Source organism: Myotis nattereri (genome assembly GCF_964212035.1).
Source record: "Myotis nattereri genome assembly, chromosome: 18".
NCBI lineage: Eukaryota > Metazoa > Chordata > Mammalia > Chiroptera > Vespertilionidae > Myotis > Myotis nattereri.
In genome coordinates, this window is record NC_138093.1 from 35,996,757 (window position 1) to 36,021,413 (window position 24,657).

Consider the following 24,657-nt stretch of genomic DNA (forward strand, 5'->3'; position numbering starts at 1 on the left):
AAGGGACAGATGCTCTCTGCAGACTCTCCTCAGGGAGGTGGCCAGCAAGGCCGTTCTCCATGCTGGGCTTCTCTAGCCAAGCGGGGGAGGGGGGCAGTGAGGAGACAGCTGCACAGAGGAGCGGCCAGGGCCTGGGAGAAACTCGAGCCGCCTCCTTGACTGGCCTGGAGGGAAGTGCCCACACGGAAGCGGGGAGTAGGAACAGGAGTGGGGACCTGGGCGCCCACGGACCTGGGTGTGAATCCTGGTGCTGGCACTGTAGGAACGTGAGCCGCTTCCTTCATGAGCTTGTTCCTCTTCTGCAGAGCGGAGATTAGCATCCCTGCTGTCTGGGGCCTTTGCTGGGTGTAGATCCGCTGATGTGCATGCAGGCCTCGATTGCAGGGTTCGGTAAACTCCAGGAGTCCGGGAAAGGTTAGGCCTCTCCTCCCACAGCAGGGCAAGGGCCAGATGACTTTCTGTGCTCAGCCCAGACTAGCCTCAGGGCACAGGGGTGTGAGGTGGCTTACGGCACCCAGGAGCCCCAGCTCTGAAAAATCTTTTTTCATTGGATTATTTCAACAAGGTTTCTTGCAGCTGAGGTATGCCTAGGCCTTGTTTTGATGCAATAAAGCAGGAAATGGAAAAGTATAATATGGAAGAGGATTAAGATTGGTGGATATGACAGAGGAGAGAGAGAGAGAGAGAGAGAGAGAGAGAGACCCTGAGCCTCACTGTCTGAAATTCTGTTCTCTAACATTCTGAAAGGAAAGAAGCTATTGGCTCCCTGACCTCCCAGGCCTCCCCTGGGCCAGGGTCCCGGAACCCTTGGGTCTCTATGGGAGAGGATGGGTAGCACAGCCACCGCAGGAGGGGCCGAGGGCACCTCTCACCACCTCCAAGACTTCCCACTCCCAGTGCACAGTCTGTGTGCCAAGTCTTGGTCCAGGTCGTGTGAGAGCTGGGGAAGTGCTGTATCGTCTCTGGTTCTCCATTTCTTCCTTTGAGGACTGTGACTGACTCCTGGGCTGTCTGCTTACAGGACTGTCCTGAGGATGCTGGACAGAGGCAGGGGAGGCAGGTGAGTGGGCAAGACACACATGCCCATCCAGACTCAGGGACCACCTGGGACCTCGAGTGGTTGCCTTGGCAACCGCGGGCCTGGCTAACTCCTCCTCCTTCAGATTTCAGCTCAGATGTCAATTCTTTGAGGTGCTCTGGACCCTTAGACTGGGTCTTCTCCTGTAAGCTCGCAAGGTGTTCTGCACATTTCTTCTATAGCATTTATCAAAATGAGTAGAATAGTGTGGTTGTTTAACACGTGTCTTCTGCACCAGACTCTAAGCTCCTTGAGGAACAGAGTGCATCCGTGGCATCCCTTCTCATCGCCAACATGTGACACGGTGCCTGGCGCATGGCAGGGAGCACTCAGTAACATCCCTGCTGCAGGAGGAAATGGTTTGCCTCCCTCAGGCAACACCTGATGACAAGGGCTCATCGACTACACTCCCCTCGCCCAACATGTTATAACAAGTCAGAGGAGGGTGGCCACTCCCTCCCATTATAATTCCAGGAGCAAGTTGGCTGGCTGGCTGTTGCCCTTTTCCCCATTCCCCCAGCACAACACACCCTGCCCTGGATCCAAGAAGGTTGTAGGTGTTAAGCTCTACGCATTTATTTATCGTGCGCAAGGCTGCCCTCTGGTGGTTAAACATAGAAGAGAGCCTGGGAAGGGTGGAAACTGCAGCCAGGACCCGGCAGGCTGAGCCCGCTGAGGCTGGCCTGTGAGCCAGGACAGGTGAGCGCCAAGGAGGGCGCCCAGGTGAAGGGTCACGTCAGTCCTTTGTGCTTATGAGTGGCTTCCTCCAAATCTCACAGGCAGCCGGGCCTAGGAAGAACAAGAAATTAAAGAAAGCCTCACAGAAACCCCAACCTCCCCCAGGGGAGCGGCCTGGGGGGCAGGCTAGTTTAAGTAGCTATTCTTTTCCTCCATGGAGTGCTGGCAACTGCTTAACAACCAGCTCTTAAAAAAAATCCCAGTGCGTAGCGTTTACCGGCTTCCCTGGTACAAATATCCACCAGGGCCCAGTTCAAAGTGCCCTCGTGCTGTGGCCGCAGGCGGATCTGGGAAGATGTCAGCAGAGTAGCATCATTCTACCGTATTTCTACCCTACAGACCCCATGGGCACACACCAGTTCAAAAGCACGGTTGGTAGTAACATATAGTAAAATAATTGGGAAATGATGAGTTTGGGTGCTTATTACATTTATTTTCAACGTAATATACCTAATTGGGTTTATGTAATTTAATTTTTAATAATGGCTGTGTTTAATAACTGACGGGCTTGCAAATTTCTGGAAAATTCAATAACTGGTTCTTGCGAGCCCAGGAGTAAGAGCACACCACCGCGTCCCCCGCTTCCTCCGTGTCTTTCTTCGCCTCTTCTCCCTCTCGACTTCCCTGGCACCCCACGGGGCCGGAGGGATGGGGGATATGGGAAAGAGCTTGGTTCGGAGAATAGCAGTGTCCGCCGCCTCGCTCTCTTCCGGATTCCCCATCCCTCCGGCCCCGTGGGGTGCCAGGGGTCACTGGGAAGAAATCTTTCGAGGATCCATCCCACGCCCATCCTCCACCGTTGGTTGACACAAAAGGAAACCAAGGCCCAGAAAGCTGTGGTAATTGGTGGGAGGATCTGGGATAGAGACTAGTCTCTTATCTTAGGCAGAGGCTAAGGCGCAAAGAAGCAAAACAAACAAGCAACCGCGTACATAGCATCAGCGCCGCGGAGAGCAGATTTAGCCTGGTCCCGTCCAGAGGCCAGGAGGGCACAGAGCCACAGCTGCCGGGACACCCTGAAAACGTAGGCTGGATCATATCGTCCCCTTCCCAGCCTCCCAGCTTTTGGGAGAATAAAAGAAAACATGTCGCTTCTGCCATCTCAAATCCTCAAGGAAAGACATTTGCAGTGGTCCTGAACCTTCCTATTGCCGCGACCCTTTAATACAGTTCCTCATGTTGTGGTGACCCCCGACCATAAAATTATTTTCATTGCTACTTCATCACTGTAATTTTGCTACTGTTATGAACCGTAATGTAAATATCTGATATGCAGGATGTATTTTCATTGTTCGCAGCCCACAGGTTGAGAACCGCTGCAGAGAGACCTGGGGCTTTATCCATTTGAGAGCTGGGAAGACAAAGCGAACAGGAAAGGCTAAGGTGTGTGTGTGGGTGGCGGGGAGGGAGGACTGGTGACTGTTCACATGCCTGGGTGCCAAGAGGGAGTACCCTCTGCCAGGCTCACGCTCCTCTCCTGCCAGGGCCTTGCATACTCGGCCCTTTGAAGCCCGTGGCCTGGACATGGTGGATGCATATAGGTAGGTGGTTGTCCGGGGACGACGAGGGACGCTCTCTAGGTCAGCATCGTCGCAGTACACAGAGGAGCCAGGGCACACGCAGACCAGACAGGTGGGCAGGCCCGGCTCAGGGGGAAGACAAAACAAAGGGGGACCCCTGCTCACCAGACCCCCTTCCGCCGCGGGGGCCAATGGCCCTTGCCGTGGGGAGTATCTGGGCCAGGCCACAGTGTCCTCTGGGGTTGCTGCCCAGCACCGACGGTCACCATGCTCCCAGGCAAAGTTGTTGGGTGCTCCCGGCCTGGCACTCGGCCCCTTACCTAAGAGAAGCAGATCCACCCTCAGGTACGGCCCAGCCCAAGCCCGGGCCCATGTAGGTTTCCCTGGGCCTATGTGGGTGTTTCTAGGCCATCTATCCGTCTCTTTTCCAACGGTTCCTCTCTGGTCCCACAGGTACAGTGAAGATGAGATCAAGCCAGAATTAAGGGGAAGGGCCAGTGGTTGCTGGCTGTGCCAGCTGCCTCGTGGGTGAGGAGTTAGACACGTCCCGTGTGGCTCCCAGAAGCATAACAGAGCCAAGGCGGAGTGGACGATGCCTACCCAGAGCTTATTTCCCTTTCTTATGGCGCCAGCATCCCAGTTTTCCATTGGGAAAGAACCCTCCGCTGTCCCTTGTCCATGGCCATGGCCATAGAGTTAGGCCAGGCCGTCGAACTCAGACCGGCTTAGAACACGTGGGACTCTTTCCTGGCCGTGCAACGGAGCAGTGCATGGTTTCTCTCACTTGCTGTTACCACTCGGACAGAGATTACGCGAGACCCGGTCTGTGTCCAGCTCCAGGGCCCATTGTCAGCAGTGACACCGCCCGAGACGAAGAAGCAGCTCTTCTCACCAGCAGCCACGGGACAGCGCAGGTGGAGCCGACAGGCCCCGCGCCCTTCCTGTCCCAAGGCCGTGCGTGGCAGGCCCAGCGCAGGCCCGCGTGGTCCCTCTGAGGCTGGGATTCTGTAACTGAGGGGCCATGGGCTCCCGGCTGAAGGGTTCTCTCTGCTGAGGCCCCGATACCCTACGTCTGCCAGAGGCAAACATCCCAAGACCAGGAACCAAGTTACTGCTGCCCCTCCGCCTCAGTTCTGACCCAGGGGCGTGCCAGCCCCTCGCTGCCAGGCACACCAGCACCCGCTGCCCACGCCCCCTCCCCTCCCTGGAAGGCACTGGGGACAGGGGGGAGCTGCGCTGGAGGGAATACAGAGCTGAAAGGCTTATGACTGCTTCGTGTGCCCCCTGCCAGGTGACGGCCACAGAGCTATTTATTCTTCCCGACCGGCTTTTAATTGTCTCTAATCTAATTACCACTCAGCCTCCCACCTCCCCAGCGATGCTGTTAATTAAGGCGGTGGCTTTGCGAGGCGTGGCGGCGCTCTGGCGTTCCCTGGCTTCCTCTCCAGTGTGTGTGTTTCGGGCAGAAGCATTAGGGACAGCCAGCTCTCTCTTTGATTTTTTTATTCTGTTCTTACGGCGGCTGTTTCTCTTCTCCCTCACCCTCCACTCCCTAGCCCTTACTGCGCTCCACTCTGGACCCCTGGTGCTGGGCCGCGGCTGCCTGTTGAAACCTTGAGGCTGGTTGGGGAAGCGGCAGACCCAGTGTAGCCGGCCTGGTCATCGTGGGGTTTGACAGGGTGTCCGTGGAGCCACAGTGCTCTGAGCGAGGCTGGTCCTGTTTGCTGGGCACAGTTTAAATCAGCGTTTGCCTAAACTGTGGACTGTGGGAACCTCAGGGACCATTTCTAACGTGCAGAGAGTCACCGTGGAGAGGGATGGAGGGGTAGCAGAAGGAGCGAGCAGGAAAGGGGCCTCTCAGAAGCACCTGGTCCGGCAGCTTCATCAGCCGGATGAGGAAACAGGTCTAGAGATGCGAGGGGCTGGGATGAAGGAGCAGCTGGTGGCCAAGCTCCAGATTCCCAGCTGGAGCTCTTCCCGAGCCCGCACTGGCCAAGCCCCACGACAAGCAGGTGCGGACGCCCCATCGGCCCCTGCGAAGGCTGGGAGAGGCTGGGAAAGAGCTTCAGATTGGAGGCCAGGGCCTTTCTTTTCTAGGGAGAAGAGGAAGGCATCGCGATCTCCCAGTGAGGTTTGGCTTATGGTGTTACTTGAAGGCAGGGGGAGGTCTTATTTCTAAGGAAAGTCCCGGCAGGTTTGCTGCAAATGAAGAGCTCGCAGACTGTAAGGACCACTGCCCACTCCCCACTCTCATCTCCTCCTCTCTTTCTCGGTCTGCTGTCTCCCTTTCTTGCCCACCCTCTCTGGGAGGGTAGGCAGTTCCCACGTCCTGAGGGACCCCACCCCTCAGATTCTGCACGGTTCCCAGAGAGGACAGCAGTGGGGGTGTGGAGGGTGGGGCTTGCCTTCCAGCATTTTTCTCCATCCGGAGGGTGACGATGTTCTGACTTTATAGGCGAAACCCAAACATTAAACGGGGCTGAGAGCTGAAGCACCCTGACCACCACCCACCACCTGGAGCCCCAACGTGGGTCCCCTAACCACAAAAATCACCAGATGGGTCTGAGGGCCAGTGATTCAAAGAGGAGAATGGGGGTGGGGGTGGGGTAGGATTTGGAAGCCAACGTCAAGTTCTCTGGAGATGATGGCAAGGACGATCCGGGACATTCTTTGAATCTGCTGAGATTGGGCCTAGAGAAGACTCCTGATCACAGGCAGCATTGTGGGGGGTCCTCAGGGCACTGAGAAGACCCCCCCGATATAATTATGGGGAGAGACCCTCCTTTGCCTGGCGCCACAGGCTCTGCTGGGCCGTCCTCGGTGAAGGAGGGTGGAGCGATGTGTCTCCCAGGACCCTGCCAGGCTGCATGCTGCCTGGTTCTTCAGTGATGCTCCTCCCCTGAGCAGGTACTGGATCCAGCTGCAGGCCCCATAGGACCATCTAATGGGAACCCCTTCTTGCACAGATGGGGAAACAAGACCCAGGGAGGCGAGGGATGAGGAGGGGAGGGGAGGGGAGGGGAGGGGAGGGGAGGGGGCTGGCCCAAGGTCACACAGAGCCCGGGCAAGCACTCGGTTTCCTGACTCTCAGGCTGGAGGGTTCCCCTTTGCTCATATGACCCTCCCCGCTTGCCTCGTCCCTGGGAGTCCCGAGACCAGGTGTCTCGGTGCCCTCGTCGCAGATGGCGCTGGCAGAGCTCACCGCTGCCGGGCACACCGGTGAAGGGGCAGATCCAAGAGCCTGGCCCGAAGGGCAGTGCGTGGCCCGCAGGCTCCCGGCCACCAGCTGTCGTGGAGACGCTGCCCCAGTCCGAGAACCTGTCACCAGAGCAAGGCATATTCCCGTGCCCCTGGCAGCCACCCCCTCCCCCGGGGGAACCACCGAAAGGGGCTCGGCTGGGTGGAGGGAGAGGGAGCCCTGCAGCCAGGACGGTGCCCCAGAAGCAGATGGCCTATTTGGCTGCTGTCCTCTGCCTGCTCTCTGCAGCCAGGGCCTACCCCTCCCCGCTGCGCCATTCATTCCCTGTGAGGGTGCAGCTGTGACGGCTCCTTCATTCTGCCTGCCTCCTGCTCCCATCTCCCTCCCCTCTTTCTCCGTGGCACACACCTGCCTGCTCTGTTGCCATGCCCTCTGCCTGCAGTTGGCCCTCCAACAGCACCTCCCCGCCTCCCATCGCAATCACTTGGACACTGACCTCACGCCCTATTCTCTCCCAGTCTTGGCTCTACATTCACAAACGTGCCTGCCACACGCTCTGGTTCCGCGGATGTCAGGGAGGCCCTGGGATGTGGATGTGTGACCTGTTGGGGACCATTTGGATGCTCAGTTCCCCAGAGCCCAGAAGAGGTGTGGGAGGTGCCGGGAGCCCTTCTAGCCCCAGCCCCTCATTAGGGGAAGCAAAGGCATGCTGATGGGGTGGACGTGGCAGGCGGTGGGGACACAAGTCTGGCCAGCTGCCCCTTTCATGGGCACGGAGGGAGAGGGGGTGGAAATTTCAGGAGCTCTCCTGAGTTTTGAAGAGTTTCTTTCTTTCTTTCTTTCTTTCTTTCTTTCTTTCTTTCTTTCTTTCTTTCTTTCTTTCTTTCTTCCTTTCTCTCTCTCTCTCTCTCTCTCTCTCTCTCTCTCTCTCTCTCTCTCTCACACACACACACACACACACATACACACACACACCCTACAGGCTACACGCCAATCCTTCCCACCTTTCCCCTCCCTCCTATGTCCTCTCCCACCTCGTCCCACCTGCACAGTCCTGTTCAGCCCTAAGACCTTAAGATACAGCTCCCGCGAGAGGAGCCTTCCTGGGTTCTCTCTGGCAGAGCGGGGGGCCTCTCCACCACGGCATTATTCTAGCTCGTCAGACACGCAGTTACTAAGGGATGGATTTCCCCCTTTATCCAGCGATGCGTTGCTCATGGAAATGGGATAGGTGTTCCCTCCCCTTGAATTCCGCGCTGGGAACCTTGCATGCAGCTGAAATCTACAGACAACTTGCTGGATTGAACTGAAGCAGGTGTTAGGGCAGTGGTTCTCAACCTTCTGGCCCTTTAAATACAGTTCCTCATGTTGTGACCCAACCATAAAATTATTTTCGTTGCTATTTCATAACTGTCATGTTGCTGCTGTTATGAATCATAATGCAAATATCTGATATGCAGGATGGTCTTAGGCGACCCCTGTGAAAGGGTCGTTTGACCCCCAAAAGGGTCGCGTCCCACAGGTTGAGAACCGCTGTGTTAGAGGAAGGGTGAGGGCAGCATCCTAAAGAAGATGTAGGTTGGGAGGATCACACGCCTACTTCTAGAACCTTCCATCTGAAGGGAGACTTAGGGGTGCCCTCCTCTCGCCCTCTGTGGACAGACACCTTGCACAGCCTGCCAGTCCTCCCAGATGAGGTGGCCCTGGGTGCTGGCCTGAGGCAGCGCTGCCATTGCTTTGGGTTTTACACGGCATCTCGACCAGTCTGCGCCCGTCACCTGGTCAGGGGCGGTGTCCGCTTTGCGTCTTCCGTATTTGGCTCAGAGCTGAGCCTTTGGGAGACGCTCAACCATTTGGCATCTGTGGGTTGAAAGTCCTGGGCCTTTGGGCCTCCAATGTAGCCGTCAGATTTCTGGTCAGGCTTTGGGAATAATTTTTCACGAGAATTGTAAGTTTGGGGGGGAAAGTCACCAAGAAAAGGCTTTGGAGTCGTTTACTTAGAGTTTCTTAAGACTAAGACCCTTTCCCCACCCATCGGCTCAGAGCACGGGGAGAGGTGGCGGGAGGAGGAAGGGGGCGGCAGAGGGACCTCGGGGGATTATTCCCGACCTGTTCACAGGGCCCAGTCCAAGCTGGATGCTCTCATATTCCTTTATTTCCTCTGCTGTGAAGCGCGCTGCAACGCGGGAGCTGGTTCCCAGAGCCACGCGGTCTCCCAGGAGGACAGCCATATGGACAGAGCACACACAGACACCCACCTGTGCGGCTGGGCGCGCAGAGGCTACAGCACCGGGCCCAGCCTGTGTGTGCTGCGGGGGGCGGGGGGGGGGGCGCTTCCTGAAACCCACGGGAAACCAGCACAGCGTGTGTGTGGGCGGTGGGGGGACAGAAAGAGGGGGCTGCTGTCAAGTCAGTTTAACTGGAATCCTCTCTGGCTCACAGCCGCAGGGAGCGATGGAGGGAAGGGGTGATGGTGCTTGTGTTGCTGCGGGTCTGCAGGGGCAGGGGAACGGCCCCCCTCCCGGAGCCACAGGGCTGTGCTCCCCGAGGGCCTCCTCAGAGGGGCTGAGGTTAAAGGTGTGACCAAGGTGCAGAGGGGCTTATCCAGGCCGGAGCACCAGGCTGCTTACAGCCCCGGGACTGCACTGACTCTAAGCAGGAGCCTCGGAGAAGCCAGCTGCAGCGGAAGATGAGGCCCTCATGGGAGCAGGGGAAGGGGGCTGGGATAAAATGCGCTCCGTTTCTGTAAACTAGCACAAGAGGACAACGAGAAAGAGTCTAATGGGAGCTTCTTGAAGTTAGGGTCTAGCTTAATACAATTTCTTTAAAATCTCTGGACCTTTTCTAAACCTGTCTTGAGGGGAGGCACTGAGTACCACTCATTTCTAGAACATCCACACCAGCCACCCGCATACACCCTCGGGGACTGTGGAGGGGCAGCACCCCCTAGAGGCAGGTCAGAGGAAGGCCTAGGTGAGTCAGACCTGGGGCCCAGGCCCCCTTGAGGCCGGCCAAGCTGCACCTGGGCCAGGCAGGGAGGGTGGGAACCTTGGGGGAGGGACAGTCCGTCCAGGGAATAAATAACTGCAAGGGAGGGAGAAAATGCTGAGGACTTGCCTTGCATTGAGCAAGGGCCCAAGTGGAGCCGCAGAATGGAACGTGAGCGCTAGAGGGGCCTTGGCCGGGTGTACAGCCTGTGGGAGCCGAGAGCGGAAGGCGCGGCAAGGTCAGACAGCAACCGGGAGCAGACTGCATCCTCACCTGGGCCCCCAAGGTTCCCACCATTGCTCCCCCATCATGGAACAAGCCCCCCCCCCCCCCCCACCGCATTCCCAAGTCAGGGCCACTGTAGCTCTGTGCCCTTCAGACCCAGAGGAGAGAGAGACCATGCACAGGGCCCCTGGCTCTTCAAGTTGGGAGTCCTTGACCTTGGAAAATCACCCCCAGGGTGGTGAAGAGGAGGGGCCATCTGTGTCCCGTATCAGCCACCAGGTGTCACTGATGTGTCTGTCTTAGGGGGAGGCCAATGTGCACATGTGGAAGAAGCTTCTGGAAGATCTCCGGGTGCCCGCCCCTTCTCTCGGGTTTCTCAGGAACCTCTCTGGGTCGTCCCCACTGACAGAGAACAGATTGGGGGGGGGGGGGGGCTCTGCGCCCTCCACTGGGACATGGTGATCCCCAGGCATTAGGCCTCTTGTTCAGAGTGGCCAGGGGGCTGCAGGACCCCTTTGCACCCCACGGGCACGTCCCAGGGCTCTGACTCCCACCCCACTCCCCCTGGCCGATTCCTGGTTCCCCAGCCAGGCGTCTCCTGGACTGGTCCTCCCCGCTCTTCCTCTCGGAACAAGGGGGCCCTGTTAGGAGGGTGCGAGCTGCGTTCACCCTGGAGAGAGAGGGCCCGGCTCCTGCCCGTGAAGAGTAGGCCGGGTGCAGCCCTTGCGGGAACCTGCCCCCCTGCCCTCCCCGGCCATGCCCTGCCTTCCTTTCTGGAGGACACGGGCTGGTGGCGATGTCTGGTGCCCGCGGACAGGTGGCGGAGCAGCACTTTGCAAGGCAGATCCTTGGCCAATGGGACCTGGGTGCTGTGGTCCTTTGGGGCCAGAGCTGCCCACGCAGGAGGAGTCCCTGCAGGGCTTCCTGAGCCTCACCTCTGGGCCACTCCAGATCGTTTTCTTGCTTCACCAGGGCCGAGATCCAGATGTCAGTCCGGGCCCAGACTTACCCAGGAGTGACGGGGAGGCAGGGCCAGCAGGGACTATGAAATTTTTAAACAGACACCTGTGCTCTGGGCCAGAGGGTCAGCATGCAGTGGGTGTCTCTGGGCTGGGTGGACCCCCCAAGGCCTGGGAGGTCTCGGTCCTGAGGCTGTGGCTCGTCCCGCCTCAGGAAGGTGGGCTGAGGAAGGCAAAGCGGGGAGAAAGCCAGGGAGAGAGAAGACGAGTGGTGGGCCCGGCGCCTGGGCCACCAGCCTTCAAGGGCGATCGGAGAGGACGCCGGGCAGAGCCAGGCCTAGATGACCACGGACTGCAGCAGGCGGAAGCACATCATGAGGTCCAGCGGGATGGGCGGCTTCAGGTAGTTCCCGTCCAGCCTCAGGTAGCGCAGGTGTGGCACGTTCTCCAGATCCGAGAAGTCCCGGAAGGTGAACAGGTTGTAAGGGCAAATCTGGGTCCCGTTGATCTCTATGGAGAGAGAAGGGGAGAGGTGAGCAGGGGAGGAGGGCGGGGCCAGGGCCGAGGGCACTGAGATGAGGAAGGAGAGGGTGGACGACTGAGAGTCAGGACCAGACTTCTCCCGGGAACTGGCCGACGGTAGGAATGTGTGACGCTGGACAGTCGGCCCTTACCGCCAGGCCCGGTTACTCGTTGTAAAATTAATGAATCAAGATGGAATTGATCCACAGCGGTTACTGGAGATTTACTCTGAGGAGTCACGGAGGAAGAAGGCTGTGAGTTGAGCCTTCAAAGTTGGGTAGGATTATAGCAGGGGGAGGCCTGGGGCTGGGGTTTTGATAGAGGAACCTATTTGCAAAGAGTTGTGGGGGCCAAAAGGATCACGGGAGAATCTGGGAGTGGTGAACAGCACAGTGTGATGAGATAGGGAGAGTGAGCTGGAAAGGTGAGCTATGGCCCCCAATTATGGTCGGCTTTCAGCGATTTCACTAAGGACGGGCTTTGATCTTCAGCCTGAGGACTGGTATTGAGCAGGGCTGCTGTTGTGACAGGGATGGTAGGATGTGTGAACTATGGTGTCCTGGGGGTGAAATCTGGAAGGAGCCGATCACAAGGCTTATATTGTAGAAAGACGGATCTAGCCGCAGTGAGGAGAGAGTGGGGTGAGGCGAGATCTGAGCCGGCAGGTGGGTGTGGGAGGGTCCTGTGGCCTGGACCTGAGGCACGTGGATGGGCAGAAGGTGGTCCCAGTAACTGACACAGGGCTGCCAGGAAGGGAAGGGGGTGTGGGGAGGGCACAGGGCCCACGGGGCTGGCTGAGCCTATTGATTCTGACGTGATTACTGATCCTGGGCTTTCCAGTGGAAAATGAGATTTCATTTTCTCCTTCACCTCTTGCTAGATGACATCAGATGCAAGGAAATGAAGTTTTATTCCCCTAAGCCTGGCCTCATTTATCATCGGCGGGGCCGTTGTTTTTCTCTCTTCGCCACTGGGGCAGCAGAGAGAGCCTGACGGGGATTTTCTTACAGCCTCTGTCACATAGGCCCGTCAGGGGGCTGCCCTGATGCTCAGCTCCCGGGACCGGCGACATGGTGAGGGTGCGTTGATTTTTCCAAGTTCACCCTCAGGAGGCTGGCTGTCCCCACAGCCTGTTCTTCCACCGGGACAGACCTGTCAGTTATGTGGCTTCTGGCTATACTTTCGGCCTATCCAGCATCCCAGGGAGCAATGAGCGGCCTCCGTTTACTCCCTGAGTTTGTTTCTTGCCAGATGTTAGAAGCCCCTCTCACTCTGTAATTATCCCAGACGAGTGAGCAAAGCCTGTTCTCCCCACCACTTGCTTCCAGGTTGTAGACACTCAACAATCTCCCTCACCCCCTTGGGCTGGGCAACTAAGGGTTCCTATGGTGATTTGAGGGGAGCTTCCCTTTCCCTTTGGCCCCTTCATCCCTGCAGCGGCTGCACCCCTGATGTGCTCCCATGGCCAGGTCATATTGGTGCTTTTGATTTTAAGCCTTTCTCCTGACGCTCAGCTTAGAGCTGACATTGTTGATGGAAGCAGAACTAGTCTGTTCTTTTGGGCTGCAATGGATACCCCATAGCCCAGGACCCTGGAAAAGCAGCGGAGGGGAGTCCTGCCTTCAGCATACCGTCTTGCACAACAGCTACTCCAGCTCCCCAGATGGACTCTGAAAGCCCCCCACACCAGCGTGTTTCCCTGGCTGCCGCATTTTCACCAGGGGCGGACCCGGCATATACAGGGGTGGGCAAAAGCAGGCTTACAGTTGAAACAGCGTTTATTCTGTAGTATTATTTATTTATTAATGATTGTATTGTTGATCATTATTATGAACCTACTTTTGCCCACCCTGTCTGGCTGCCTCTCTGTGTAGACCTTTTACAGATGCTTCAGAAGCTAGGCGCAGACTTGGGGGGATGCCATCTCACTCAGCTGCCAGTGTCCGCGGCGGACAGGCCCGGGCATTTCAGAGAGGGCATTTATTTTTTATTTTTTTTCAGAGTGGGCATGTAAATGTCACTGTTCTGCTTTTAGGAGAATGTCCAGGACTGTATTCCGTGTCCACCCTACCGACAGATCTGGAGGGCAGAGAAGTTGGGGCTGATGAGAAGAGATGGAGGAAGAGGAGCAAGCACCCTCCAGCCATGGCATTCGGGGCACGGCATCCACGTTAAACGACTACATCCTCATACCAAGTTGATGATATTATTACCATTCTCACTTTACAGAGGAGGGAACTTCCCAGGGAGGCCAACTATCTGTCCAAGCTCATGCAGATAGCAAGTGGTAAGGCCGTGGTTTGAAGTCCAGTGTCAAGCAGGGTGTCTCTTGCACACCCCCACCCTCAGGCTCCTGAGAACAGGCTGACGTGGCGAGTCCCCAGCCTCCCGCCCCGGGCCTGGCCCCGCCTCCCCACTCACTCTCGATGTGGTTGTTGTTGAGGTACAGGTGCTCCAGCTTGTTGTTAATGGCAGGCACGCTGCTGATCTTGTTGTGGGACAGGTGGAGCACCAGCAGATTGGAGAGGTTAAAGGAATTCTTGGGGAGCCCCCTGTCAGACAGCTTGTTGTAGTTAAGGCGAATGAAGGCGAGGTTAGGGAAGGCCTTGAAGTATCCGTTAGGGATGGTCGCGATCTGGTTGCTGTCCAGGTAGAGCTGGTGAAGGGCTTTGGGGACCTTGGGGGGCATCTTCTTCAGTTCGTTGTGGGCCAGGTTGAGCTGCATGAGTTTCTTGAGGCCCTGGAAGGTGTCAGGCTTGAGGACGTTGTCGTTCAGCTGGTTGTGCTGGAGGTCCAGGAGCAGTAGGTTCTCCAGCTTGCTGAAGACCCCTGGGGGGATCTTGGAGATCTGGTTCTGGCTCAGCCTCAGCTGCTCCAGGTTCCGGGGCAGGGCGGAGGGCACCTCTTTCAGCTGGTTCTTCTCCATGTAGAGGAACGCCAGGCTGGGTAGCTTCTCCAGCACCTTCTGGTCCACCTTGCTGATCTTGTTGTTGTCCAGGTTGACCCACCGCAGGTCCGAGGCGTTCTTGAAGGACTCCACTGGGAGCTCAGTTATGAAGTTGTTCTGGAGATAGAGGTAATGGATGCGGGGTGGGATGACAGGCACCTTCCTGAGGTTGCGGCTGTCGCAGTAGAGGGCAGACGGGAAGTCATGGGGGCAGTAGCATTCCCGGGGACAGTCAGCAAAGAGAGACGGAGGGCCTGGTGGGAGGGGAGGAGGCAGGTCGGTAGGCTTCGACGGTGTGGGCCTGGGCCTCGGCCTGGGCCTGGGCCTGCCCCCGGGTTTTGGTCGTCTTGTTGGCTGACCTTTGGTCACTGAGGCCAAGATGAGGAGAAGTGGGAGGAGCAAGGAGAGAGATGACCTCATGATCCGGGTGATGCACCTGCAGGGAGAGATGCGGAAGGTCATTAGCCAGTTGGGCCTCAGCATTTAGAGGCCATGACTTTGTAGTTCAAGTGGCCGGGACGGCTCCCGGGGGGCCCTGGAGGGGCCTGTGGAGCATTTCCCTGTCCGCCTGTATCCAGCAGGTGAGAAAGTAACCAGGGCCCGAGGGTCTGGGTTCCCTGCCGGAGGCCTCGCCACCCAGTGTGCTCAGCCCGCTCTGGGAGGGAGCCCTCCTGCAGAAAGTACGCCGGGGGGTGAAGCAGGAGCCCTACGCTTGCCCTCCAGCCCCCAGTCTCCCCCTCTGCAGCGCGAGAAAATCAGTCCTGTCCTCGTAAGAGGGAGTTAGGGCATATGAGCCATAGGGGGTGGGGGGTTACAATCCAGATGTGTCCTTAGAGATCACACAGCTCAATGGTTTTCAATGGTGCCCCCATTTCTATGGAGGGAGGGAGACCAAGGAGCTGGCCCTGGGACACCCAGCTCAACCTGTGCCAACCTGAGCAGCTCTGTTATTTTAATCTGATATATATCTACATCTACATCTACATCTACATCTACATCTACATCTACATCTACATCTACATCCATATCCATATCCATATCCATATCCATATCCATATCCATATCCATATCCATAATATATCTATATCTATATCTATATCTATATCTATATCTATATCTATATCTATATCTATATCTATATCTATATCTATCTATATCTATCTATGTTTAACCAAAGCACTCATTTGAAAAATAAAGTTGCATTGCTAAAAACTGGTTTGAAATCCACCAGTGACGTGCAGACTCTACTGTTTATAAACACTGAGTACTGGAGGGAGGAGGTGGCTGCCGAGGCCAGGAAGTTATTTCATAGCAGGGCCAGGGCTCCTGCCTTCCAGGGTGGGGCCCGTGGAGATTCTGGGAAGGAAGGAAAGTGCGTCAGACACGTGTGTGTCCCCCCTGCGTGTCCCTCACCCACTGCACTCGGCTCAGCGAACACTGGCCCTTGCCAGCAGGATACACACCAAGAATTCCCCCACGGATGTGGAGGCTTCTGGAAAGAAAACAAGGAAGAGCTTGAAAGCTGTGGGGAAACCACTTTCATTTCTTGTGGCCTGTTATTGCTGCTCTCTCTCTCTCTCTTTTTTTTTAATATGTTTTTATTGATTTCAGAGAGAGGAAGGGAGAGGGAGAGAGATAGAAACATCAATGAGAGAGAAACATCGATTGGCTGCCTCCTGCACAGGCCCCACTAAGGCTCAAGGCCACAACCCTGGCATGTTCCCTGACCAGAGTCAAACCCACAACCTCCTGTGCATGGGATGGTGCTCAACCAACGAGCCACACCCGCTGGGAGGCATGGCTGTTCTATGCACTGGAGTTGGTCGTGTGGAGGGAACAAGAAGAGCTTCCTGCTAGCCTCAGTGACAGGGGAATATGTTGCTGGAGGATATTTTGGGGTTGCCCTTCCCATTGTCCCCAATGGGACCATGTGGGTCTAGTTGAACTAAGCTGGGAAAATAGCAATAGACTCAGGCTAGCAGATGCACAGTGGCAGCTCCCACAGGCCTCTCCCCTGGCCTGACTGGGAAGGACCCGGGAAGGGGGTTCATGTACCACCCCCTCCCCAGAGCCCTCATCCTTATGACAGCCCTCTGGTTTCCAGATCAGGTTGTCATTCCCACAGTGCTTCTACCGGCCCCTCTGGCTGCTTCTTCACAATTGTGGTGTCTGCCCCGCCCCCTTCAGGGATCCGGGACACCCTGGGGATGCAGGCTTCCTGGGGTTCTCTGAGATAGATTGGGCTGGAGTGTGTCCCCTGCTGCATCCAGACCCTGTGATCACTGCCTCTGTCCAGGCCACCCGCTCTCTTTCCTTTGAGCCCACATCCACTGAGACTCCTCCCTGCATGAGTGGCTGACTCGGGGCCGGCTTTGCTCAGAGGAAGACAGTAGAAGCCCCTCACCAGCTGCTCAGTCCCAGCCAGGTGCTCCGAAGGCGCTGAATGTAAAAAGAAACAGGAGAGAAGGCAGAGCACAAGCCTGGAGGGCCGGAGGGAGTCTCCCACACTTTTCACACGCAAACCTGACTTCCAGCCTGCATACATGTGCGCACACACACACACAGACACACACTTCTCTGCATACACACACACACACTTCTCTGCGCACACACATATACACTTCTCTGCACACACACATACACACTTCTCTGCGCACACACATACACACTTCTCTGCATACACACACATATACACCTCTGCACACACACACACACACACTTCTCTGCACACACACACACACTTCTATACCATACAGAGGCAAACTCATGTTTGTACGTGCTCTGTGTGCCTGTGTAAGCCCGTATATATAGTACCCTGAGCACAGGAAGGAAGGAAGGAAGGAAGGAAGGAAGGAAGGAAGGAAGAAGGAGGGAGGAAGGGAGGGAAGGCAGACAGACACACTAGGAGGAAGCAGGGAAGAGGCTGCCTGCAGACTCTGTTGCCTCGCCACCTCCCTCTAAAGTGGTCTCTGCCCAGGCCGGCTCCCCCACGGGGACCAAGTGGGCCCCTTTTCCTGGGCCTCCGGTCACAAAGGAGCTGCTGTTAGATTCTCGCTTTATCTACAGTCAGGGCTACAACAGTCCCGGGACACATGAGAGGACGGGAAAGAGAAGATAGTCATCCTAAAACTACACTTGGAGTCTTGAGGCCGGACCAACGCCACCTGATGAACCATGAATGAATATTTCATAAGTCCTATAATTTTCTTAACTAGAGGCCTGGTGCATGAAATACGTGCCCTGGCCGGGGGGGGGGGGGGGGGGGGGCTCAGCCTGGCCTGTGCCCTCTCACAGTCCAGGACCCCTTGCTCCTTACTGCCCACCTGCTCACTGCTCCTTAGCGCTGCCTGCCGTGGAGGAGGGAGAGGCTCCTGCCACCACCGCTGTGCTCACCAGCTGTGAGCCCGGCTTCTGGCTGAGTGGTGCTCCCCCTGTGGGAGCATTGAGCGTCTGCCCCCTAGTGGTCAGTGCGCATCATAGCGACCGGTCATTCTAGTCGTTCTGCCATAACGGCCGCTTAGGCTTTTATCATATAGATAACACCATCATTTTGCATATCATTTTTAAGGAGGCAGTTAGAGCATTACTATACCATAAACAAACATTTTTAAAAGCCCCAATTGTTGTGACCCTGGAACTTTTTGTTTGGGCATTTATTTTCGTATCCCCCAGAAACCTGAAATAAACAATCTCTCACGATGGGAGAAGCCCTGCCCCAAAGAGGCTCCCAGTTTCCTGGCCTTGCTCTGTCAGCACAGCCTCTGCCGGGTCCTGGGCCCCGAGTTAAGCAGGAAACGGGTCCAGAGCTTCCAGCGGGAGCCCCCTCTATGGGTGACCCTGGCCTTGCCAGGGGTGTTTCTCAGTGGCTCCAGGCCTCATGGGCAGGAGTGACAGGGTCACGGGTGAGTCACAGCTCTGCCTGCACACCAGCCCCCCACTCCTTCCCTCAGAAATGAGCACAGGCCTTCCTCACCCCACCGCCCGCCCTCCCACACCCTTCAGGAAGTTAGGATCTGCCCACAGTCCTGAGCCTTTACATTCAGACCTCGGGGGGGGGGGGGGGGGGCTGGCCAGGCCCCTCCCACAGCAGATGGGGGCTCCCTAGGAAAAGCTGGGGGCGCTGCTCCCCGGAGAGACTGGGTCTGTTAACTCCCTTTCTCGTAGCCTGTGCAGAACCACCCTGTGTGCTTGCGGGCATTTGAGCCTCCACGCCTCTTTCTCGGGGAAATAGCGTTCATTTCTAGGGCTTTTCTCACCCGGCAACGCCTCTTCCCGCTGGGGCCTGGCCCTGGAGGGAAGTCCTGACAGCGCAGCTCTGGCGTGCACTGTCCTGTCCTAAATCCTGAACTCCTCGGGGGCTCACCGTTCCCCTGCCAAAGCCCAAGGTCACGCTTTCTCATGCTGCTGCCTTCCAGAAGCTCTGCCCAATCATATGCTCTCTTAGGGTGGGTCCCAAGTGTGTGTCATTTTTAAATTTCTCCCACCTCCCAACCTTCTGCTGAGCTCAGAGCTCATCGCTGAGCGCTGGGGGGCCAGACACGCTGCCCAGCGGGCCCTGTTCGCGGGCACTGGCTCTCAGAACGCTGCTGCTCTGGGGGGACTGCCATCGCTTTGCCCGGCTCAAAATTCAATCTCTCCCTTTAAGAACATTTCCTAAGCGTGTTTGAAGTGTGAATGTCAGCTCCAGGATTGGAGATCTGGGCTTGCATCCCGCCCTGCCCCTCCGCCCCAGGCCTCAGGCTCCCCATCCCTGTGAGGATCAGATGAGGTCATGCACATGAAGGCCTGTCATAGCGCCTGAGCTCTGCAAATGGCAGGGGCTTCGCTCATCCACCGACTTGTTTATAAAAGAGCAGATGCCCCAGAGGCTGATTGTAAAGCGAGCTCGCCTCATCTCTATCTAGCTCAGTGGTTCTCAACCTTCCTAATGCCGCGACCCTTTCATACAGTTCCTCATGCTGTGGTGACCCCCAACCATAAAATTATTGTCATTGCTACTTCATAACTGTAATTTTGCTACTGTTATGAATCGTCATGTAAATATCTGATCTGCAGGATGTATTTTCATTGTTACAAGTTGAACATAATTAAAGCATAGTGATTAATCACAAAAACAATATGTAAATATAGATGTGTTTTCCAATGGTCTTAGGCGACCCCTGTGAAAGGGTCGTTCGACCCCCAAAGGGGTCGCGACCCACAGGTTGAGAACCGCTGGTCTAGCTCATGAACCCATTCATTTCATGTTCGAATGCCCAGGACTGGTGCAATACACAGGCTCGGGGCAGGGCTGGGCTGAGGTCCACACGGGATTTCCAAGTCACTGGGGGAAAGTTGAAGGGTAATTGGTTTTGTATGGAGAGTCGGGAATTGGGGTTGGCTGGACACACGTTGGGTGTGTCTCCCCGTTAAAGGAATACTCCACACGGCTTACTGGCATCCTTCTTTCTTTCTTGTCAGATTCCCTGCCTAGTTGGTCACCCCTAAACCTCCATGGCTGAACCCAGCCACCACCCTGCCGTGGGAAATGGGGCTGCCTCCTGCCCCAGAGCCACACCCAGGGACATGGGTGTGACCCTCATTCTCGATTCCCCCAATTCCCGTCTTTCTGTTCTACATTCCAGCTTCTGAGGGCCACCCTGCAGCCCAGGGGGAGGGGGGAGCCAGGAGGGTCAGGCGGTCTCTGCCCAGGTGAGCAGGAGTCAGGCAGGCCACCTAGGTGGCCCTAGAGCAGCCGTGGGCAAACTACGGCCCGTGGGCCGGATCCGGCCCGTTCGGCTGTTCTATCCGGCCCGCGGAGCCGAAAGAGCGGAGGGTTCTCTTGCTCTCCCCTCCGCTCCTTCACCAGCAGCAGTGTCAACATGGCAACGTCGGGAAACACGGCCGCAGCTCCTTCTTCTGAGTCCAGTTTAAGAAGCCATTGTGGCCCTCGCGTCACAAAGTTTGCCCACCCCTGGGATAGAGCCTTTGCAGGCCTGTGAATAGGGCTTGTGAGGCCTGAGGTGATGGGAGGGCTGATACGGGCACACAAGGATGAGTTCAATAGGGACACTGTGCACTGCCGCTTTCCTGGGAGCGCGATCTGCAGCTGCCACTTACACACAACCCGCAATCCGGTGTAAGTTTTGGCCGACATAAGTTTTAGCTTGCCTGGGACTGTGGGGGGAGAGCTTCGCAGTGCAAACTCTCCCCGGGAGGAGGGCCCTCCGCCTGCCCACCTCTACCTAGTCGCCCAACCTGCTCTCGGCCTCAGTTTTATCACCTGTGAAAGGGGTTAATAAAATTGTCCCTATCCCTGCATTCCTCACCCAGTTGTTGTCAGAGCAAGTGTGAAAAGTCACTTTAAAATGTGCTACAGATCAAAAAGTGCTAAAAATCAATATAACACTAGGGTGGAGAGACCATCTGCCTCCCCAGCTTCTACCACAGGCAAAGTGTAAACAGAGGGAAGATATTTTGGCTTCAGGCCACTGGTGCAGAGGAGCAAGTTTCCATTGGAGGGGTGGGGGGTGGGGAAGGGTGGAGGGGTGGGGGGTGGGGAAGGGTGGAGGGGTGGGGGGGGTGGAGAAGGGTGGAGGGGTGGGGAGGGTGGGGAAGGGTGGAGGGGTGGGGAGGGTGGGGAAGGGTGGAGGGGTGGGGGGGGTGGAGAAGGGTGGAGGGGTGGGGAGGGTGGGGAAGGGTGGAGGGGTGGGGGGTGGAGAAGGGTGGAGGGGTGGGGGGGGGGTGGGAGAAGAGGGGTAGGGCGGTGGGGAAGGCACAGCACTGAGCTGGCTCTGCTCCTGGACTCGCCATCTCCTATCTGCGGGCCTGGGTGCTTGGGGATCAGGGGCCTAACCCTATAGATACCCTTCAGCTTCGTCACTGGGTGCTCTTGGGCAAACCTCTGACCTTGACTAAGCTCAGCTCACTCATCTGTAAAATGGGCACATTAAAACCTTTCTGTGGTGATTTGAGGCTTAAATGAGTAAATGTGTGTAAAGTGAGTGCTCCCTGAATATTAAGCTGTTGTTAGGAGCAATGGGGTGGCTTTCTCTCCAGCCTGGCCGGAGGGCAGCTCAGCGCCCCACCAGGTGGAGGCATCCTGGCAGGTGGGTAGGGGTTCATGGGTCCCCTCCCTCCAGCTCCTTCACACAGAGCGACTTCCTCTCGCTTGGGGCCTGTGTGTGAGACCACATTGGGGTCTGAGAACCAACTAATTGGAGAGACCATAGACTCCCCAGCCACCTGGACCACTCACTCTGTCCTCCAATACACTACCACCCCCCCCCCCGCCCCCCGCCTTTCTGCCACAGGTGAAGGGATGTGGAGGGGGAGGCACAAAGGTGGCTTCCCATGTGACCCATGATTCCCATCCCAGCCTCCCACATCTGCTTTTTTTGCCCCTTCCAGCCTTGAATCGCCCCTCACATGCCCAGTAAATGGGGATGCCCACTGGGCAGAGCTTGTTGTCCAGCCCATCTCCCCATGAGGCCAGCAGAACAGACAGTGATTGGGCGGGAGGAGAGGGGTCTGGCGGGATGGGAAGGGGCCCAGCGCAGTGCCTCAGGCTCAGGGCAGGCAGAGGAGCAGGTGGGAGGAATCTTTCTCTCCAGGATGCTCCTCCTGATGTGGCAGCCGGTGCTTGCAAGGAGGATGGAGGGGAGAGCTCACAGGGGATCTTTCCTGGGTCAGCACCAACTCCCACTCCCCGAGGAGGTGGCCCACGTGGGGCGCTCTGGTCCTCCTCCATCAGATAGTCCTTGTCCATCCAGGAAACCACGAAGCCCTTCTGCCCAGCCAGGAACGCCATGAGCCCCGGGCTCTTTGGTCCCCACACAGGTCTCCCTCAGGTGCCTGATCCAGGGTCTCCAGCCCTGGCCAGCCATCTGTACTAACACAGTGACAGATTCCCAGGTCTGTGTTCAGCAGGTCTGGAGCAAGGGGTCCAGACTTCTGTGTTCTCAGTAAGTCCCCTTGCAATCCCCCCTCCCCTGCCCCCAGATGACTGTGAAGATCTGCAGCCATATCTGGAGCCCCTGATCTAGCCCTCCTCCCCTACCCCTCTCCCCTCCCCTCCCCTCTGCCTGGGGACAACTCTCCCTTGTTGAGATGGACAGGGGTCACCTATTTGGAAACAAGCCCCATTCAGTTACCCCTCCCGTTTCCCCTCCCTGACTCACTGAGAAACTACAGTACTATCGTTTTTTCCTCTGCTGCAAAGACTCCTGGGATAATTATGAAATGGTTTAAAGAGAGCTTTTGTCGGGCTGCCTGCAGAAAAGTGAACTGCCTCCTGAGCTGGGGACTGGGACCCCAAGGCTCGGAAGCTGGATCCTTTCTTCTCTTTCTTTCCCAAAGCCGGTGGTTTGGACCAGCGAGACAGAACTTCAGAGCGGCCGGGCGGGTCCTGTGCAGGCTGGAAAGCGCAGTTTTCTCCCTCCGACCCAATTAAGGTCTAAAGGACGAGGAAACCCTCCCAACTCCTGCTCTTGTTCATGTCCTCCCTGCTCTGCCTACGCTCAGCACATGATTTTCGTTGGCTCTGCCACCTCAGTGGGAAGACACACTTTCTCTCTGCTCTTATGGCCGGAGAGGCGCATGAGAGGGTGAGACAAGATGCAGTGTGTGTGTGTGCGTGTGTGTGTGTGTGTGTGTGTGTGTGTGTGTGTGTGTGTGCCTGTGACAGTGCCTGACAGTATGTGAAAGGTGCAGAGACATGGGTTCTGGATTCCGGTTTCTATGGGAATACGTGATGTGTAAAAATACTACGTGCAGCATAACTCCGTGCTACAACAAACATCTGTACCAAGAAAGTTCAACTTTTGCAGCCAGCAAATACACAGGGAGAGGATGATGGCGAGAGGGAAGAAGCCACGAGGAAGGCGGACTTGAGCTCATTTGAAAGGAAGCAGGAGACGGAGATGAGGTCAGTAACCAGGCTGCCCAGGGCAGGACACTGGCTGGAGGAAGGGGGCTTCCTCCCCATCTCCCCATGGGGCTTACCTGCACACACCTGCCTCTGCTCCCAGCTCCGGGTGAGTCCCCGGCAAGGCTCACGGCTCACGGCTCACGGCTCCCTCCGCTTCCCCCCACCCAGCGGTGGAGCTGTGGCAGCAGAGAGCCCGCTGGAAGTTCTGACCTCCCGGTGGTGTGAGCGTGCTTGTGTTTGCCTGACTGTTCTTCTACCAGATCCTATTGGGGTGGGGAGGCTAGGTTAGGGGGAGGGACAGGCCGATTGGAGGGAGGGAGGGGAAGAGGGAGGGAGGAGAGCAGAGAGGGAGGGAGCTTGGGAAAGGAGGAATGACAACAATAAAGTCTTTATTTGGCAGCCAAAGCTCCCAAAGACTTCGTCCACACATCATGCCCACTAACAAACTCATCTTTAATAGCATTTCCTTCTGCTGCCGTTGCTTCTGGGGGGGAGACCGTTTGACCCTTGTTTGGAAAACAAGCCAAAATAACAGAGGAAAAGGCACCGAAAAGCAAACTCTGTGTGGGCCAGGGCTGGATGGCTGGGTCCACACCAGCCGGTTTCATCCCGCCTCCTAGCAATTTCATTCTACACCACACACACACACACACACACACACACGCACACACACACATGCACACACACACACACACACACACACACACACACGCGCGCGCGCGCGCGCGCGCGCGCGCGCGGGCTTCTCCCCAGTCACCTGCACGTCCCCCGCTCCCCTGGGTCAAATTTCCAAACCGGTGAGGGGTGTGGGGCACTTTCTCTTTCCCTCCGTCATCTTCTTCAGGAGGTTGCTGAGGAGCTGGCGCCTCCCTGAGCAGTGAGCGGGCACAGGAGAGAGATAGCCTTGGTTTTGTTGCCAGAGGACCAGAGAGGGAAAAGCCTGGCCTGGAGTCACACAGCAGACTACGGCAGAATTAAGGTTTGATCTCAGACGAGGTCACTGCCCCTCGCCCAGGTGGACAGTGTCCGTGTCTTCTCTCAGCTCCCCGTCTGTGTCACACTCAGGAGAGAATTAGGGGCTGCATGGTCATCACACAGCGACAGGGAGGAATCCAAAGGTCCCGGGTCCATGTCATCCCAGGAGAACCGTTCAAGTCCGACTACTCCCTCGGCCAATTTTCCTCAATGAAAACACGGCGATGCACACGGAGCAGCCCATCCAAACCTCCTGCCACCCCAGCCGACTCCTTAGGAACGTCAAGGACACTCTTTCTGCCCGCAGGCCCATGGAGAGCCGGAGAGCCCAGTGACAGGGAGCTGCCGCCAGCCCTCCCAGTCGGGGTACAGAACATTAAACCCGGGGCCAGCCACCCTGGACGCCGCCATTGACAAGCGAGCTGATCGTGGGCAAGGCACTTACTCGCGTGGAGCCTCAGTTTCCTTACCTATGAAATGGGGATGATTCCCACCTCACAGGTTGGAAGATGACAGGATGTATGTATGAGAGCACTTTATAAACTGGACGATGTTAGGATTAGGAGGTGAGTGTGGCGAATGGTAGGCAGCCTAAGAA

General features: G+C 56.8%; 1 protein-coding gene across 1 annotated transcript; it reads right to left on the reverse strand.

The window, feature by feature from the left end:
• Positions 1–1,633: 1,633 nt before the first annotated feature.
• Positions 1,634–23,331, reverse strand: PRELP (proline and arginine rich end leucine rich repeat protein). The gene is made up of 4 exons (XM_081113320.1): positions 23,159–23,331; positions 13,651–14,612; positions 10,684–11,217; positions 1,634–1,867 (listed from the first exon to the last, which is right to left on the reverse strand). The coding sequence occupies exons 2-3, from the start codon at positions 14,594–14,596 to the stop codon at positions 11,045–11,047; spliced, it is 1,119 nt and encodes a 372-aa protein (XP_080969446.1). The 5' UTR covers positions 14,597–14,612; positions 23,159–23,331; the 3' UTR covers positions 1,634–1,867; positions 10,684–11,044.
• Between the last annotated feature and the right edge of the window lie 1,326 nt (positions 23,332–24,657).